The 17,828-nt window shown below is 38.6% G+C and overlaps 1 protein-coding gene across 3 annotated transcripts in view; it reads left to right on the forward strand.

Annotated features, from left to right (window-relative positions):
• The window catches only part of LOC102686944 (ataxin-7), a 58,432-nt gene that overhangs the window by 7,267 nt on the left and 33,337 nt on the right, over positions 1 to 17,828 (forward strand). Inside the window, exons 3-5 of one of the 3 annotated variants that reach the window (XM_015347235.2) lie at positions 458 to 643; positions 7,551 to 7,769; positions 7,965 to 8,033. In XM_015347235.2, coding sequence (XP_015202721.2) covers positions 7,559 to 7,769; positions 7,965 to 8,033 — 280 coding nt within the window. In that variant the 5' untranslated portion in view covers positions 458 to 643; positions 7,551 to 7,558. Of the gene's footprint in view, positions 1 to 457; positions 644 to 6,322; positions 6,892 to 7,550; positions 7,770 to 7,964; positions 8,034 to 17,828 lie in introns of those variants that run through there. The other 2 variants (XM_015347232.2, XM_015347233.2) reach the window with 2 other exon arrangements.

Genomic DNA, 17,828 nt, shown 5'->3' on the forward strand with positions numbered 1-17,828 from the left:
GCAGGGATAATCAGAGACACAGCACAAAAGGGAAATCCAGTGCTGGGGTCAGAACTCTAGGGTCTAGAGTCCAAAGAGAAACACAAGCAAGAGAATAAAAACTATAACCTAAGGCATTGGCTCTGAACAAACCTCTGTAACAGCCCAGAGCACTGTCACGGCAGACATTAAGTAGTCTATATTCCATATAATAAATCCAAATTATGAAATGTCATATCCCATATAACTTTAAATGCCATAAAACACCTCTTATTCTACTCATTGGATCTTATTCTTCTTTGAAGCACAGATGATGTAATTATTGAAAGTACATGTAAGGCTGTAGTCTGTTTTCCTTTACATTTGCAGTATAGTCCATGAAATCATACAAGAAAAAGTAAAAATTAATGTATTTTTGCGCTGTCGGAATGTTTGTATTATGACTCTCTATCGTGGCGGGACTCGGGGTGCGTTCCAGGAACAGCAAAGTACCCAATTGCAGGGAGCAGGGCAGCCGAATTAGGCTCCCCAGCCAGCTACAGCTCCACACCTGCCCGCACACATGACCACCTAGCCCACCCGTGCTGACACAGGCTCAGTACAGAACAGGACGGAAGAGTGGCAGGCGTCCGGCCATCGAATGAGCGGCCATGCCCACAGACAGGTGCTGTGCTTTCTTTCGCCATTTCTTTGTTGTCAATGCTGTAGCTTTTGTGAAACTGTATTTGCAAAATACACAAGGGATTATACTGTTTAATGATTATATTAAATATATAATCACATATACAAAGAGATCCTTGTATCTGTCCACCTCAGTAGTAATTTTGACGTCATCCGTCTTTGAAATGATTTTTGAACTAAGCTTTTCTCTGAATGCAACAGGATCCAAGATGTGGTTTTCCACTTAATTGTTTTCTTGGCAATGACCTTATCAACTGGTCATCCATTTCAACCACAGGGTTTCAGATGTCAGCTAGTAGTGGTATTTGGGCTCATCAACATCTTTGCAAGCGTCCTAGAATATTTCAGGTGTGAGTTGGCCACTGGGACATATTGGGATGATATATCTATATTACAGTGTGTACTTAATTACATATTGTAATAGTAACTCCTGATTTTTACACATCAGGAATTAAAGTTGTGTGAATGCCTTTTTTTCCCGTCATTATATTTTTAATGATATACATATATTTTGGTCAATTGAATTGTTCATATTGAATAGCTTGAAATGTAAGGACACGAAAGAATGATTTATTTTGTGAACCAATTGCATGGAAAGCTCATACAAACCAGAAGAGTTATTTCTGTGTAGTTTGTCCTGTCATGTCAAAAGAACACCATTGGAATGAATTAATTCCACAATTAGGAGAATATACTACCGACATGTTTTAAGAGAAGAAAATATTTTTTTGATGTATGTAATGTTGACCTTAGTAGTTTGTCATGCAGAGAAGAGGTTTTAATGTAGTCAGTAGACACATTCATAACACTGCATCTGTGAATAGAACTTTATTCTGAAAATCGCGGTTGGAGAAAGTTATGGAGTGTTCAAAGAACCATAAAAATGTATGTCACGTAAGTGGTTCATAAGTAATTCACAAGGGTTAATAATTTCAGTCTTTTTCCACCCCTGCTTCACGATGGTTCATAGCAAACATATTGCTGAATCACAGTGATTCATTGTTTACATATATTAAAGCCATGCATGTATCTTTGTAATGAGTTTAATGTGGTACTTATGCTTACACATAACCTTAATTACTTCACACATTTGTCAGTTTTTAATGTGCATGTCCTGAGATGTTCATGACCCAAAGTGTTCCATAGGCAGACTGATGTCAGATACAAGATAAAAATAAAACAGGTCAACACTGGTCCTAGTGTACATTAGCCTTGAAAAAGATGAGTTCAGATATTGTGGCAATTAATGATAGATTACTTGTTGCCACATTCATTCCTGGGAATGCACTTCAATGTAAAGATCAGACTGAAACAATTAGGACAGGATGAGCCTCATCTAAGGCTGCACCAGTTATACCGGGGTAAGGAGCATGTGCAGAAATTAGCAAATTTTGGTATCAGAAAAAGAAGTCTTTGCATGGCAGTACTTTTAAGGAATGTAGTAGTTTTCCCTGCCTCTTGATTTGAGGAGTATTTGCATGGAGAAATACTGGAATAGGCACCTTGAAATATCTTTCTGAAAGAATATGGAAACATTAATCGTGTAAATTTCACTTTGATAGTGCTATGAAGTGCAGAGCATGAAGTGCGCAGCAATATACAGAATTGAAGCAGATCCGTTACTCATGAACAAATCACTATTAAAGAAAAAAAAGCCAACCAGATTTGTCCAATGCTGTATGTTACACAGAATCTGTATATTAAGTTATGTTAAAAGTTTTTGCTCCACCTGTGTTTGACTTTCGAGGGCTATTGTGAAAGAAGAAATGCAACTCTAAGCAGGTGTAACAGTAAGGCACATGGTGGAGCGTGTTGTTTAAGAAAAACGCAACAATTTTTATTACACTCATGTCTGTATTAATCACCTCTTGCTTTTCCCAGAATTATATTCTTATGCATTGTTGTGATTACAGATATAAATAGAGAAGATTTAATGCTCTACAGTGTGCTTTGCATATTATATTTCAAATTTTAATGTGCAGATATGTGCAAAATTGTATAGGTATGCAACATTGAGTGTAAGCTGCTGTTACTTTATTATTAAACCCCAATATTTTATTTCCTGCAAAAGCAATGTGATATTCTGTTGTAAGCATGTTAATGACGAGCAGGATCTGGGGAGCAATAGCACTGCGGAAGCTGAATTGTGTCTGATAAATGACCTGGAACAATTGGATAAGAGAAAATGAGTCAGAATTGTACAGAATTTTTTGGGGACTGCTTTGACGTGATAAATATATTTAAAATAAAAATACAAATAGCTAGAAAACTAAAACATTTTTGAGAAACATAACATCTTTTACATTAAGCCCATCTGCAGAATTGTCGTTATCACTATGTCCACAATTAAAGCATTTAATTCTAACAAACCCATCTTACAAAGGAGTTTTATTAATAAGTTTGCAGCATGCTGAAAACTTGTGTTCATTGACAGTTCTCACAGGCTAACTCTGTTCACTGTGTTATCCTTGGTACTGGACAAACAGCAAAACCTTGTCTGAGAGACTGTATGATAAATGTGAAATGGAAATAATAATTATTGTCAGTGTTATTATAATTATTTAATTGGTGTTTGTACATTGCACTACAGCTGGAATGGTGTTTTGGTGGATAAAGCCATCTGTCCGTTACTTGATGAATGGAGACTGTCGTCTTGTGGAAGGGCCTTTGTCGTACACTCTAGTGATTCCATAATCTGTCTGCTGTACAACACGCTCTCCTTTCCCCTCCCCGGGGGCTAATCTGAATGAAGATGAGGAAACTGAAACGGCTGCACAAGGGCTGGTGGCGTAATGCCAGGCTCTTCAGGGGAGTGTTTGATGTGAAACTCGGTGGAAGTATCTTGTCCTTTTTTTTAGTTCTTCGGCAACACTCGGACTTTATGGTACAAAGAAGCCTTGCAGTCAAACAAAAACATTTTGTTTACAATATTTATCATGCCAGCAGGGTCCCAGAAAAGTCGATTTAAAAACCAGACACTGAAAGGTTTCGTCTGGAGCAGTTGAGTACTTTTGATTATTGCTCTGTACCACTTGCAGTATTTGTTGTTTAAAAAGGTGTTAAAATGCCCTTTGCAAAAGGAAAGACGTAAACACTTTATTTTTTTAACTGTTTGCTATCTTGTGATAGATGAATGGTGTGGTAGTATGTTCAATGTCTGCACTTCTTTAGTCCTGGTCTGTGAGTAACCGAGCCAGACCCTTTCTGGTATTTAAAAACCTCACTTAAATAATTTCAAATTTTTCTTTGTTAGGAGTTGCATATACACAGGTCTTTGTTGTTCACATGCAGGCTATTTTCAAGTCCAGGGAGGTTCCTGGAATCTTTTGGCTTCATTTTATTTCAAGAGCAGTTGTCTCTTTTCTGCACTGTTGTAATTAGAAAAGGATTGTAGTGTGTTGCAGTGAAACATTTTCAAGTGTGGCATTGACTTTCTACATTTGGATTCAACTGAATGCAGAGCACTATGTGGATTTTTTAGTACTTTTAACTATCTTAATAACAATATCCCGCTCTTGTATAAGCAAATGCCTCCAGACCAATTAGCCAAGTTTAGTTTTTAATTCTAGCAGATTTGTTACTGTAAATATATCCTGTCTGTATAAGATTATATTTGTAACAGCTATCACACATGCTGCCTGTGACCCCAGTAGATTAATAATATTGAAGACTGAACTTGAATAAGAGTGGCACAGCGAAGTCATGGTTAGCACTGTAACCTCACAGCTCTCGACTCCTGTGTTTGAATCTGCACTTCAGTGTGGTGTCTGTATGCTCTCACTGTTGTCATGTGGGCTTTTGCTGGGTGTTCCAGTTTTCTCCCATCTTCCAGGGTCAGGCTGACTAGGTTGATCAGTGTCTCTAAATTGTCCCTGCATATACACCCTACTATTGACTGCTGTCCAGTACAGGGTGTAGTCCTGCCTTGTGCCCAATACTTCTCGGACAGAACAACTATGACCCTCGCCAGGAATAAGTGGCTTTCTCTAATGGGCAAATGGACCTTCAAGAATGTGTTTTTGGATAAATAAAAAAGACACCAACTTCTACAGAGTAGCTGAAAATGACATAGGGTGCATAACCAGACATGGACAGTTTGTCTAGAAAGCATGTGAAACACAAAGCAGATTAAACCAGTGGTTGTCCAAGGTTAACAACATGTGAAGGCCTAATCCTAGGATGCTGGCATTTTCTTAATAGCACTAATAACCTCCCAAGGCCCATTTTAACAGTACGCAGTGCAGTGATTCAGGATAGGTAATTAGGGCACACTTCTAGATCCTGTTTTACATGCTAGAGGCCTGGCTGCATTACCATCTGAAACACCTTCACTGGTTTGGATAAATAAGGTCAGAAAACAATACAGTGGACCTTAGAAGCTGGAAACATCAGAGTTTAGGAAGATCATCACTGAAAATGGGCTGAGATTTAAGCAACGGCTTACATACCTTTCTGTATTTTGGGATTGTATATCACCTGTTTTTAGATATTTTATGTACATAGGATTACCTGATGACTGTAACAAAGTGTGAAACAGTGAAGCCTTTAGTACACTTGTGGTGCAATTAGGAGGTGAAATGTTCCTTGAACTATGCAGAAACATAGTGAGGACTAAAAATCATGGGTAACTGATTTTGTTTTTGGTGTTTATGGTGAAAAGGGTGAGAAAAAATCTGACCTGTGTGGTTCTTGTGACAGACAAGCTTTTGTTTGCATGACTGCATGCAGAATCATCAAATAGCATAGTTTAATGAAAAATCAGTATCCTAGATTATTGACTACACATGTGCATCTGTTTGCAGAGCTGAACTCTTTGGAACTGCACAAGAATTAGACAATTCTCTGCAGAACATAAGTGAGAGACAGTGTTGATATGTTTAATTGGTGGCATTAAGCACCTTCGATGAAGCATTAGAAGCCAATGTTGTAATTAACACCTGTGCAGATAAATATTCAGTAAGAAATGTTAACAGTTCAGAAGTGCAGTACACTTCTCTAAATTATTTCCTCTTCAGCTGAAGATCCTTATTAAAAACAAAAATATATTAATGTATTTTTACTGTGGGTGTTTAACTAACACAATCACTGTGTATAATAAAGATTCCATGCAGCAATAGGAAGTTCTGAACGCAGTATTCAGACCACTTCATTTCCGTGTTATTAGTTTTTATTCAGTGAGGAGATGAAACCTGGGGTATTCTTCTAATAATAATAATAATAATAATAATAATAATAATAATTGCTTATACTTATATAGCACTTTTTCTGGACACTCCACTCAAAGCGCTTTACAGGTAATGGGGACTCCCCTCCACTACCACCAATCTACAATAGTTCAGTGTGTTTTTTTATGACAAAAGATGTTTTCTACGTAATGTGAAAAATGAGTTAAATGAAAAACAAATTTATGTTGTGTTGATAAAGTTTAGGTCTCCTATGTCTCAATTTTGTTCTCCCATGAGGGAGCTTATGTGTATTATAAAGCACCAAATTATGAAATATTTTATTGATTACAACACATTTATGCCAAAGTAGCACACAGTAATTAAATGTTTACCAAGAATTGAGAAATTAAAGGTTTCAGATGGCATACTGCAGGTGAAGAACTTCGCCAATAAGAACTTAAATGACCTACATTTCACAGAGTTAAATAACGATATTTTGGATACATTTACAGGAATATAAAGTTGCTCTTGTTTTATAGGTGTGTTTTACTATCTGTTACTTATCTATTGCATTAAACTACTAAAGGCCTGAAGGGGTTCAGCTGTGCAGACTCAACACTTGGACTTGACTCAGAAAAGCTGCAACAGGGTTTATAAAATGTTTACAGTAGTCATCAAAATATGGAATTTTGTGCGTTCTCTATATATCTTCAAGAAAATCTCTCAGTGCACAATTATGCATTTTCAAAAGGCGCAATTTCAGAAGAGAGAGAGAACGCTTTAGCACGTCCCTTGCGCTGTGTAAAAATGTGGAGTATTTATTCCTTGATGGTGCAGTTGCACTTTCATCCTTGTGGCACTGTACTGACGCAAAAGCTGGAACTGAGGGATATCTGAACTGACGTGCTGTAAAGCTGTCGGCTTTAAGGAAGCGGAGCCGCAGCATGCCACTATAGCACCTCCCACACACAGAAAACCAAGTCTACGTTACTGCCACTGTTGATATCGATGGCAACACGTACATCGAGAAACAACGTGTATGTTTTGTTGGCGTTTCTCAAAAAAGGTGGAGTTAGTTCTGTAGTCATGAAAATGTGTAATATCTCAAATTTACAGAGGCGCCATCAGCAGAAAAAGTGATAACATGTATTTGATTTTACAGTTTTGTTTTTATCCTTTTTGGGCGCTTCGTCGGGAAAATGAAGTAAAAGTCATCCGTTTATTGAACTTTGGAAAACTTGTAGGGGCAGTGTGATAACGTCATTCATGACCCTTCTGAGTTGTGTCAAGCGTAGTAGTAACGCGCTACGGTGTGGCTGATATGCTTAATGGGTTGAGTTTATAGGAAGTTCCCTCCGTTCTCGTAAATGACCTGCATTCCCTGTTATTCCGCGCTCTTGTCGGCGAAACCCTTTCAATAGTTTGGTTCCTCCTTAAAAGTTTTATCTTTTTCCTTAAACTAGGATTGTACCATTAAGAAATATATACGGATCTAACGAACACCGTTAGATTGTTTTATTTATACCTGTATTGGCTATGAGAAATAAAGGGGGAGGCAAGCGAGCCCTACTGTATCCCCCCTCCCTGCCCGCTCTAAAAAAAGACCCTGATGACTACAGGACCTGTCAGTGAACGAGAGAAACGTGTGGTGTACGGCGTCATCGCCAAGTGGAAGAATTGCTCTTAACCACCTTAAACGCTGACTGCTGCTTTGTTACATTGTAGCGGAAAGAATGTCGGAAAGGGCCGATGATGACGTCAGGGGGGAGCAGCGCAAAGCGGCCAGGCAGCTCAGGCAGCAGCAGCAGCAGCAGCTCCAGCAGGGAGAAGGCTCCACAGCAATGGCGACTGTAGGGGAGCGCAGATCGCTGCCCAGTCCAGAAATCATGTTGGGACAGCCCTGGAGCAGCTGGGTCGATGCTGCTAAACTTCACGGGAACGACGGTGAGCGGTTCTAGCTAAAAATCTGTCAGATTTCTTTTCGGAAACAGAAAACGAAGAGCTCTTTTTTTTGCTTTCTTTTTTGATTGCGTGCAGTTTTTGGGGGAAATATTAAGAAACGCTGCTAGGAGTAACAGCAACCCAGCAAGTGTAACTATTTTCTCTGACTGGTGTGTCACGCTTTGCCTCTTATTTTAGGTGCGGAATCGGAGGAAAGTTTGAAAGAGTGCGGGAAGAATCGAGAAGCAATGAGACTCTGCAGGGAAGGTGAGTGATCTTTTGTGGAAGGTGTGTTTTTGTTTGGTGGTTTGCATAGACTTAATCTACCGGGCAGAAATCTGTCCTGCGTCTGAAGCAAGTGGATTTGTAGCCCGGGTCGGTTGAACAATTGGAGGGACCGAATGTTTTCTGGGGGTGGGTGGACCGGAGTTTGACATTTTCAAGAGCGTTTCCGAGAGGCGGCAGGTCTAACTTTGCGCAGCTGATGTTTGGGAAGGTGCACAGGTAATAAGTGTTTTTGCTGTACGCCGGGAGGGAGGGGCAGAGACTTGTACAGCAGCAGTTTTAAAGTTAGCAGGAGCGCTGGGACTGTCATTAAATCCCCGAATTGTGCTGCTGTACCCGTTGGAAACCTTCCTGGTGACTACCAGCGCAGTTAAAACATCCGCAGAGTGTGACAGTTTTGTTTTCGCCTTTAAATCGTACCGAAATTAGAGGTAATGTTTATAACATTTGAACACACAACCAAGTAGTGATATTTTTTTTAAATTAACTTATCTTCTTGTAGCAGCAGTGTCAGTGTGACTGCTTTTAAATGAAAATTTTGTACTACACCAAGATTCCCGAGAAGCAAAATGTTCCACCAGTGGCACAAACCTTGTATTTAGGAGAAAAGACAAGCGAGTTTAAAAAGCTCAAGATGCAACAGTTCCATGCCGTTAGTGATGAAAAACTTTTTTTTAATGCGACCGGACAGATAATCTCGGTTTCATAATCGTTGGAAGACAATAGAAGTACACATCAGAAACACACTACCTGCTTTCTGAATATAGGCAAAATTATGAAGTGGAGCCATACAGTGTTCATTAGAACCTGTTAGAAACGTGTTCACTGCAATGTGCATCACTTTCTCTTCCTTTTGAACCAAGTTTTCTTCTCCAGCACCAATCTATGATAGTGAAAGAATTTTGTTTTCTGATTTTGTTAAATTGAAATTAAATTTGGTATTTAGTAATCCAGTAACAAAAACTGCTGTAATGCTGTAATGGGCAAATAAAACATTCTCCCAGAATATAACCACAGTGATCAGCCTCTGTCAATGAGAAAAAATAATAACCATTGAACACTGAAGCCTATATGACATTCTCAGCTATCATATAATTTGGATGACTAGAAGATACTTTGTCACTCTTATTGAGTGGTACTGACACATTGCACAGACATTGGGAAATATTATCAGGGAAAGTGCATTTTTTGCATTTGCTAGTTCCTTTGTTTTTGTTGGGTTAAAGATTAATGTTTGTTTATCTGTTTCATTAAAGGCCACATACATGCTCTGTTTTGAATTGTCATGAAACCAGTTCCACAATGACTATAGTTAGATTCAGCCACTACTCTGATGCCTGTTACTGTATGTTCATCATTAGTCTGTAGTGGGGTGGGAAGACGCATTAGGTTTGAAAGACCATATTTGCTTCTGCCTGCATGCAACACACTTCATTAGTTGTGTTCTAGGAGTTAGCCTAGTCTTGAAAATTATTTAATAATTATTAATATTTTGTTTTTAATTCTGAAAAAGTTATGCAAGGCATACATAACTATACTCCTGATTTAAAGAGTATGAATAGAAGAACAAATCTGCTCCTGATCAGGTCATAGTGTGTACAGTAGTTGTAACAGTTATAATCACTAATGGTCAAAAGGCAGAATTTACGCTTTTATCGGTGGAATAATTTCTGAGAAGCAAGAAGTAGCTTTCCGTGCTTTGTCAGAGCACTTATCTGACACTACATTTGCATGGGCAGACAATGGTTTTAGTGTCTACACATAGCAAACTTAGCAACAAATTAGTCCTCTTAGAACCTTCTGCATTGGACAGTGTTTTTGTTCCACAAACCACGGTTTAACTTTAACGTTTAACATTTACAATATTTTTTATTGGACAGTTGTTAGGCTTTGTTAATAAAACAGATCATCTATATTTGGACCTTTCTTTTTTTGTTGTTCTGTTTTGTAACAAGTTAAACAGTTTCGAATCGTTGTTGTACGTTTAGCGGTAAGATTCAAGCTATACCCTAATGCCTGCTACATGTTACTGTATGTTCATCAGTAATCTGCAGTGGGGTGTTATAACAACATAGGAAGCCAGCACCCAAAATATGCACTGTACACTACATCTTCAGCATAGTTTATAATAATAATTGCTTATACTTATATAGCGCTTTTCTGGACACTCCACTCAAAGCGTTTACAGGTAATGGGGACTCCCCTCCACCACCACCAATGTGCATCATCCACCTGGGTGATGCGACGGCAGCCATAGTGCGCCAGAACGCTCACCACACATCAGCTATTAGTGGGGAGGAGAGCAGAGTAATGTAGCCAATTCATAGAGGGGGATTATTAGGAGGCCATGATTGGTAAGGGCCAATGGGAAATTTGGCCAGGACACTGGGGTTACACCCCTACTCTTTTCGAGAAACGCCCTGGGATTTTTAATGACCACAGAGAGTCAGGACCTAGGTTTTATGTCTCATCCGAAGGGCGGCGCCTGTTTACAGTATAGTGTCCCCATCACTATACTGGGGCATTAGGACCCACATGGACCGCAGGGTGAGCGCCCCCTGCTGGCCTCACTTACACCTCTTCCAACAGCAACCATAGTTTTTCCCAGGAGGTCTCCTATCCAGGTACTGACAAGGCTCACACCCACTTAGCTTCAGTGGGTTGCCAGTTGTGAGTTGCAGGGTGATATGGCTGCTGATAAGTTTAGTAGAAATGGTCTCAAAGGCTGGACATGAAATTGATAGTTCCAGTGGAAAGTGTGTTGACAGCATTGTGAATTTGTTTTTGAAGGAAGTGAGGTATGCTCTGTTATTAGAAGAGATGAAAGAGCACCTCTTACGACTCCATCATCTTAGTGCAGGGATTGCTGTGACTGGTCTCTCGCTCAAGCCCAAGTAAAATTTAGATTAAGAGCATCCTTGTAAAATAATTTTGCATAAGGCCTCTGAAGTTAATTGAGTTGTTGACAGTTGTTAAAGAACGAGTAGAGGCAGTTACCATCGCAGTGATCAAGGAGTTTTGCTCGCAGACATGCCAGCTCTGCTTATATCTGACAGCTCTGTGACTAGTTGTTCCAGTTGTATGTGTGGTTGTCCTGCAGGACTGGCAAGGTATTTTCTAATCCTGCCAGCAGATGTAAGCACCGGCTTTTTAACAGCTGCTTTGTATTTTTAATTTTGCATTTGCCATATTTGGAATCTTTAGCTTCTTTTCACCTCAGCTTGCAGCAGCAACCCCTGTACTGCATGAATTGAGCCATAATCTTCGACATGCTTGAAGCCCCACATCATCTGACTTCAGGACATATAGTCACAAGGCTTCTCACCACTAGAGTATTAGACAGGGTGCATGGTGGTTCACTTACATTTAAGGAAATGTTGGACTTGTGACTTCCAAAATGCTTAGCCACCAAATCCACTTGTTGACAACACAAGCTGAACCCTAAAGTCCATACTAGTCCACCAATGGTTCCTTGATTTGCTTAGTGACAGTGACCTCTGTGGCTTGAGTTTGCCTGGAATTCTCAGTGTTGCAGCTCAGAGCTGCACCAGTTTTCCATTGTTGGCTGAGCATTGTGAGGAGAGGCAAGTGACTGAGCTGGGCTCATTTAAGAAAAGCGTGCATAGTCACTTTCCCTACTATTTTGTTGTTAAATTCATGGTTGTAATCTGAGGTGACAGACAAATTAAATTTTTGGATTATGGGCTGTGAAAACCAGTAATGAATGAACCAGATTTTAAAAAGTGCAAAAAATGTTGGGTTACCCTATCATGTGTCTTAGCCTTTGCATTTCAGATCACTAGAAAATGACAGTAAATAAGTTTAAAATGGGGGGAGGCCATTTGACCCATCATTAACTGGTTATTAGCAGATAACTGATCCAAGGATCTTATCTAACTGATTCCTGGAAGCATATTGTTAGTAGTTTTCCTCCTGTTTTTTTATTTTTATTTTGATTGTGCTTCCCCTTAGTTTCCACATCTTTCTGTTTGTTTTCTTTGTGAACAGTTTTAATAATTTGTAATTTCTTCCTATATATAACATAAGTTACAAGAACAAAAAACTTCTTCACCTCCAAGGACCAAAGCAGCAGATTCACCTGATGCTAAAGTCTTCCATTGTTCTGAATTTGTCAATGCATTTCAGGATTTTGAACGTTTACCCCTTAATGCATTTATACAACACTTTTAATTTCAAAGGATCCAAGAGCAGTTTACAAATAGGATAGGACTTTCTTCGTCAATCCAAAGTGCATTATCGATGACCAGAGCAGGATTTAGCCAGAACAGTGAGCTTAACACCCTTACTCTTTTCGAAAAGTGCTTGGTTGAATAATCAAGTAGTCAGGGCGGAAGGCTATGTTAATAAAAGGGTGAAATTGCCGCTGACGTACCACTACAGAACACTGTATGGCATTTAACTATTGTAAATAGTGACACAGTGGGTGATAATTAGGTAATTAATTAGATTAATATAGTAATTCTCATAAAAGGGCATGTAGAGTGCTGGTGGTAGTTGGGGGTTTTTGATTGCTATTTCCTTGTTGTTGGGACCTGAAAAGGCGAACACTGGAGCTTCCTGTCACATAATCACATCACTTTCAACCGCTTATCCAATTCAGGGTCATGGTGACCCGGACCCTGAAGAATTCTGAAGCATTGGACAGAAGGCAGGGAACACCCTGGTTGAGATGACAACAGGGCACATAGAGACACAAGCACACACACTCAAACCAGTGCCAATTTACAGAAGCCTATAAACTTACCAGTCTCACTTTGGACAATGGGAAGAAACTGGAGCACTTTGATGAAAACAATTGTGAACATGAGGAGAACCTACAAGCTCCATTTAGGTAGCACCCCAGGAAGTGTACCCAGGGCCCCAGTGTTGTGAGGCAGCAACTGTGTGGCCCACTCTTAGACTTAAATTCATTACAATAAAATTGGTTGTTGTGAATTTTTGTGTGCAGATCCTTATAAATGACCTGGATAACGATTGGGTCTGTCCCATTCAGGATCTATTTAATGTCTCATCCTCCTTTTTAAATTTTATTGAGAGGGAAGAGTGCCACATTCCAGCACCACTAGAAGCGGTAACCTAGATTTCCCCGGAGGTCTCTGATTCCTGTACACATCAAGTGCTTAGCTTCTAACTTGAATTAGGTGCTCTTGTAGTCTTATCTGTTCAGAATTAATAACCTTCATTTTACCTTTCAAGGTATATAATCTCATGGCAGGTCCAGTTCTTTTAGGCCAGGGATCAGCAATGTGCAGCAAGGTGTACCATAAGTGAAATTATTTAATTGGTCTGTCTAAGAAAACCATTCAGTTGGTTTATTTACAGTTTTACTTTTAGCAGTGCCATCTTGATTTGTTGGAAAGCTCCCAATGTGAACTGCTAGTCATGTTTTTTGTACTTATTTAGAAAGACAAGCATGTTGTACCAAATAATGGTTCCTAAGAAAGCAAAGTTGGGAAGACGAAAACAGATTTTTTCAACATGAGCATGACAAACATGCTGTTTGTCCTTTATTAGAAGAGTGTTACACAACATTTCCAGACAAAGCAGGAGCAACACTTCAAGGCTGACTCAGTCAAATGGGCCACAATGTGGTACAGAAAGCAGAGCAGTGTCTTTACTGACCTTTGTGTCTACAAATTCACCTATTCAACTGCACAAGCAAAGCATGGAAAACCAATTCCATGATGGGGAATGTATAAGAGAGACTTTTCTCATTTGTTTGGATGTTTTGTTCAATCCTTTCCTAAATAAATAGACCAGCATCTCGAGAGTAAACAACTTAACTACATTTGCTAGATCATTGGACAGGCTCATAAGCAAAATAGCCCAAAACGTTAACAACATTAAAGTTATTTAGTGTTACACTTTATGAGAGTCTAAATTATGTACCATAGTAAGAGTGCTTGTGAGACACTGTGACTCAGATGGAATTCAAGAGGAGTTATTCTGCCTAAAACTCATGGGTGATACAACAATGGGCTGTGTAACTACTGTTTTTACCTGACATAACTGTGCATATAAACAAACTCTTTCTCTGTCTGCAAGGTTCAGATGAAGCTTTGAAACTTTTTTGGAATCATTGACACCTTGGCCTTATGCTATTTTCAGCATCTTAAAGCAAGCAGCTACATCACCCCACAATTCACAACTGGCAACCCATTGAAACTTAAGCAGGTGTGAATCTGGTCAGTACCTGGGTGGGAGGCCTCCGGGAAAAGAAAAAGAGGGGTGTTAACCGGCGTCCTGGCCAAATTCCCATTGGCCTTTACCAGTCATGGCCTCCTAATACTCCCCATCTATGAATTGGCTTCATTACTCTGTTCTCCTCCTAACCGATAGCTGATGAGTGGTGAGTACTGGTGTACTATGGCTGCTGTTGCATTTTCCGGGTGGTTGCTGTACATTGGTGGTGGTGGAGGGAACCACCATTACCTGTAAAGCTCTTTGAGTGGAGTGACCAGAAAAGTGCCATATAAGGAATTATAACTATCGTAACATCAAACATCAGTGTTTCTGAGATTGAAATGTAAATTGAAAAATTTATTGGCATCAGAATTTTCCGTCACATTTAAGGGTAACTAAAGTTTTGGCCCAATATTTTCTTCTCGGATGAAACCAGACAACTGACCAGCCACATGGATTTGACCGTAGTTCAGTGGATGTGTACTGAGGATTGTGAAATGCTGCTCATCTAGGTCCATCAGTCTGTAATTCAGGCTTATCAAAGGGTGAACACAGCAAAGGATGGCAAGGGCAAGGATCAAACTAAGCCATAAGATCTGTAGCTTAATTTCTTTTTTTATCTCTTCCTATTTTAACTTTTAGTTAATCAAAAATGAAGAACTGTTATTAATTTTAAAAGTATTCCAGTGGCATGAAGATTTGTAAATGCAGAGTGGGTGAGTTAACTCTTGGCACGCCTCTTCTGAAAGGTTGCCGACCCCTGTTTTAGCCTGTCAGAGAAGGACATTCCTTTAAGCCTTTCAATGTATCCGGTTGCTCCTCTTTGGACTGATTCCAGAGCAGCAATATCTTTTTTGTAATGTGCTGACCAAAATTATACATGGTATTCTATGTGAGGTGTTACTAGTGTGCTGTCCATTTTTAACATTTTAAGGTAAGTTGTACTTTGAAACTATATCATAGTTAAAACTTTCAAACTGTTTGTCAGCTGTGTTAAGTTGTTCAAATGCTAACGTACCAAGGTAGAAAGGATAAAAAGCATTAGAAGCATGTGTGAGACATTTGCCTATATGTATTCTTAACATGCTGCATTTATTGTTTTTCACTTAGTGGAATTGAGTGGTTGGATGGAAAAATCCCTTAGATCTGACTCTTATTTACAGTGTGGAATAAACAGTTAATAATAATTAATTAATAATTAATAATTAATTCTTCCACTTTTGTTCTGGGAAATCTTTTTGCAGATATCCAGACTTCATTATGTTACTAACAGTACAGAATGCTAAAACTTGACAATGGGACCCCTTTGAAAGTTTTCTTTATGGTGTTTTCAGTAATATAAACTGAATACTGGATTCTGATCTCAAAAGATCTGGGTTCCAGCAGAGCTAATGTGGGAGACCCCACAGTTTGAACATATTAAAGTGTCTTTGAAAGGACCAGGACCACCAGGACATATGATGTTTTTTTGGCCTGCGTTTGGAGCGCTTGAAGTTGAGCGTTAGAATCTGACTAAGTCAATCCTAGTCCCCATAGTCCACATCAGTCTATGTTTGTACCAATTTATGTTGAAATCAGTCAAAGCTAAAGTAACTTTGTTAAGCTACCACCCAGGTTTGAAACAGATAATATTTACTTACAAGCCCAGAGTCCCAGCCTGCTATGATATAAGGTTCTCAAAAGCTGAAGTTCATCAAGTTTTTAATTAATTGGCCTTTCTCAAGATTGACCTACATTTGTACCTTCTTTACTCAAGGAAAAAAACATTGTTTAAGGTTCAACTTTAGATTCACGCTCACAACCTTTCCGTTACCAGAGCCCTAACCACAGCACTGCAACTTATGTATTTTTACTGCACTTGAGTTTGGTTGATGTTTTGAGTCCCATGTATGTTTCATTTTAATTCTTCTTGTTACAAAACTGACTTTTAGTGCACCTCTTTTTTGTACTTGTTTTATTGCTGAACTCTAGAGCCAATACCCTTGAGAATACTGCCTTGCACAAAGCAAGCTGAGACTCATTCATTATTGTAAAACAGCCAGCACATTGTAGGTCATGAAATGATTGTATCCTGGCTCGAGAGGCTTTTCTGGAAAATGACAGATTTTATTTTTGTGTATTTTTATTTTACAACAGTAACAGGGATCAGAGTTACTGAAGGTACATTTTGGACCTCCAAAATAGGACAGAAACTGTTCATTCAAATGCACATTTTGTTTTGCCAACTTTCAAGTAGGGCTGGACTAATTTTTACTTGGGTCCTCATGATTACTCATGAGTAATGTGAGTATTCACATTAATACATGCAATCATATATATATTATGCCTTAAGACTTTCATGTAATAAACCATGTTCAGGTCTGCAATTTCTGTTCCAGGATTACACAAATTTTATCATGTATTTTGATTATATTTACATATTCTGAGATTTCCAATTTTTCAAACATGACATTACTCTTTATTTTTCATAAGTAACACCATATTCACCAAGGCTACAGGCATTTACAAAAACTGGACTTATTTTATAGCCTGGGTTAAGTTCTTTTTTCTTCACAGGTATAAAGTTTTAAAAATGGTTTTCTTTAGTCTTGTCATAAATGTAGTTATTCTTCTGTTCTGAAAATCTTGGACTTCAACAGATGCATATATTTAACATTTTTAGTGGTTTTGCTTTGTCCTTTTTAAGATGTGTGGTAGAGTTTTTCTGACAAACTATTCTGCCTTCATTATGTTTTGCATACCCTTGTTTATTGTTTAAAACAATAGTGAATACTTTTTCTCTATATACCATTATAGGTACACAATCGGTTCTTGGATAAAATGTATGTTTTAATATTGATTTGAAGTGTTACTTAAGTGAATCATAGTGTATAGGCTATACTTGGTTGAACATTAAGTGTATATAATTCAACATTAAATGTTAATAACCTATTTTACATGTAAATGACAATTACCTGTTGAAAGCAACTAAAGCAAGAAAATGCTATAAAGCATTGTAGTTACAGTATGGTGGGCTCTGCAGAGAGGATAAAGGTGTACTGTCAAATGTAAATGTCTTCACATGAAATAAGATAAATCATTTTAAAATTAACTAAAATTATGAACTCTGAAACAAGAATGTTTATACAGTTGCTCTCCAAAATTAAGGAGCAAATGGTGTCCAGTAGTTATTTACTAGACCTATGGATGATGTACCTTGGAATACAAAATTTAACTACTTAAGACCTGTCAGAGGAAAGGAATTGAATTACATTGACAGTGACACTGCTAAGTAGCCTGTATGTACTATGAGCTACTAGGTGACATACTAATTACTCAGAAATAATAAAAAAATAGCTCAAATGTATACTAGATTTATCCAGTCTCTTATGTAATTAAATGCCAGGCCCACATATTCCAGCCACTGAATGAAAATAATAATTGCTTACACTTATATAGTGCTTTTCTGGGCACTCCACTCAAAGCACTTTACAGGTAATGGGGATCCCCTCCACCACCACCAATGTGCTGCATTCACCTGGATGATGCGATGGCAGCCATAGTGCGCCAGAACGCTCACCACACATCAGCTAT

This window comes from Lepisosteus oculatus, chromosome 4 (assembly GCF_040954835.1).
Source record: "Lepisosteus oculatus isolate fLepOcu1 chromosome 4, fLepOcu1.hap2, whole genome shotgun sequence".
Classification (NCBI taxonomy): Eukaryota; Metazoa; Chordata; class Actinopteri; order Semionotiformes; family Lepisosteidae; genus Lepisosteus; species Lepisosteus oculatus.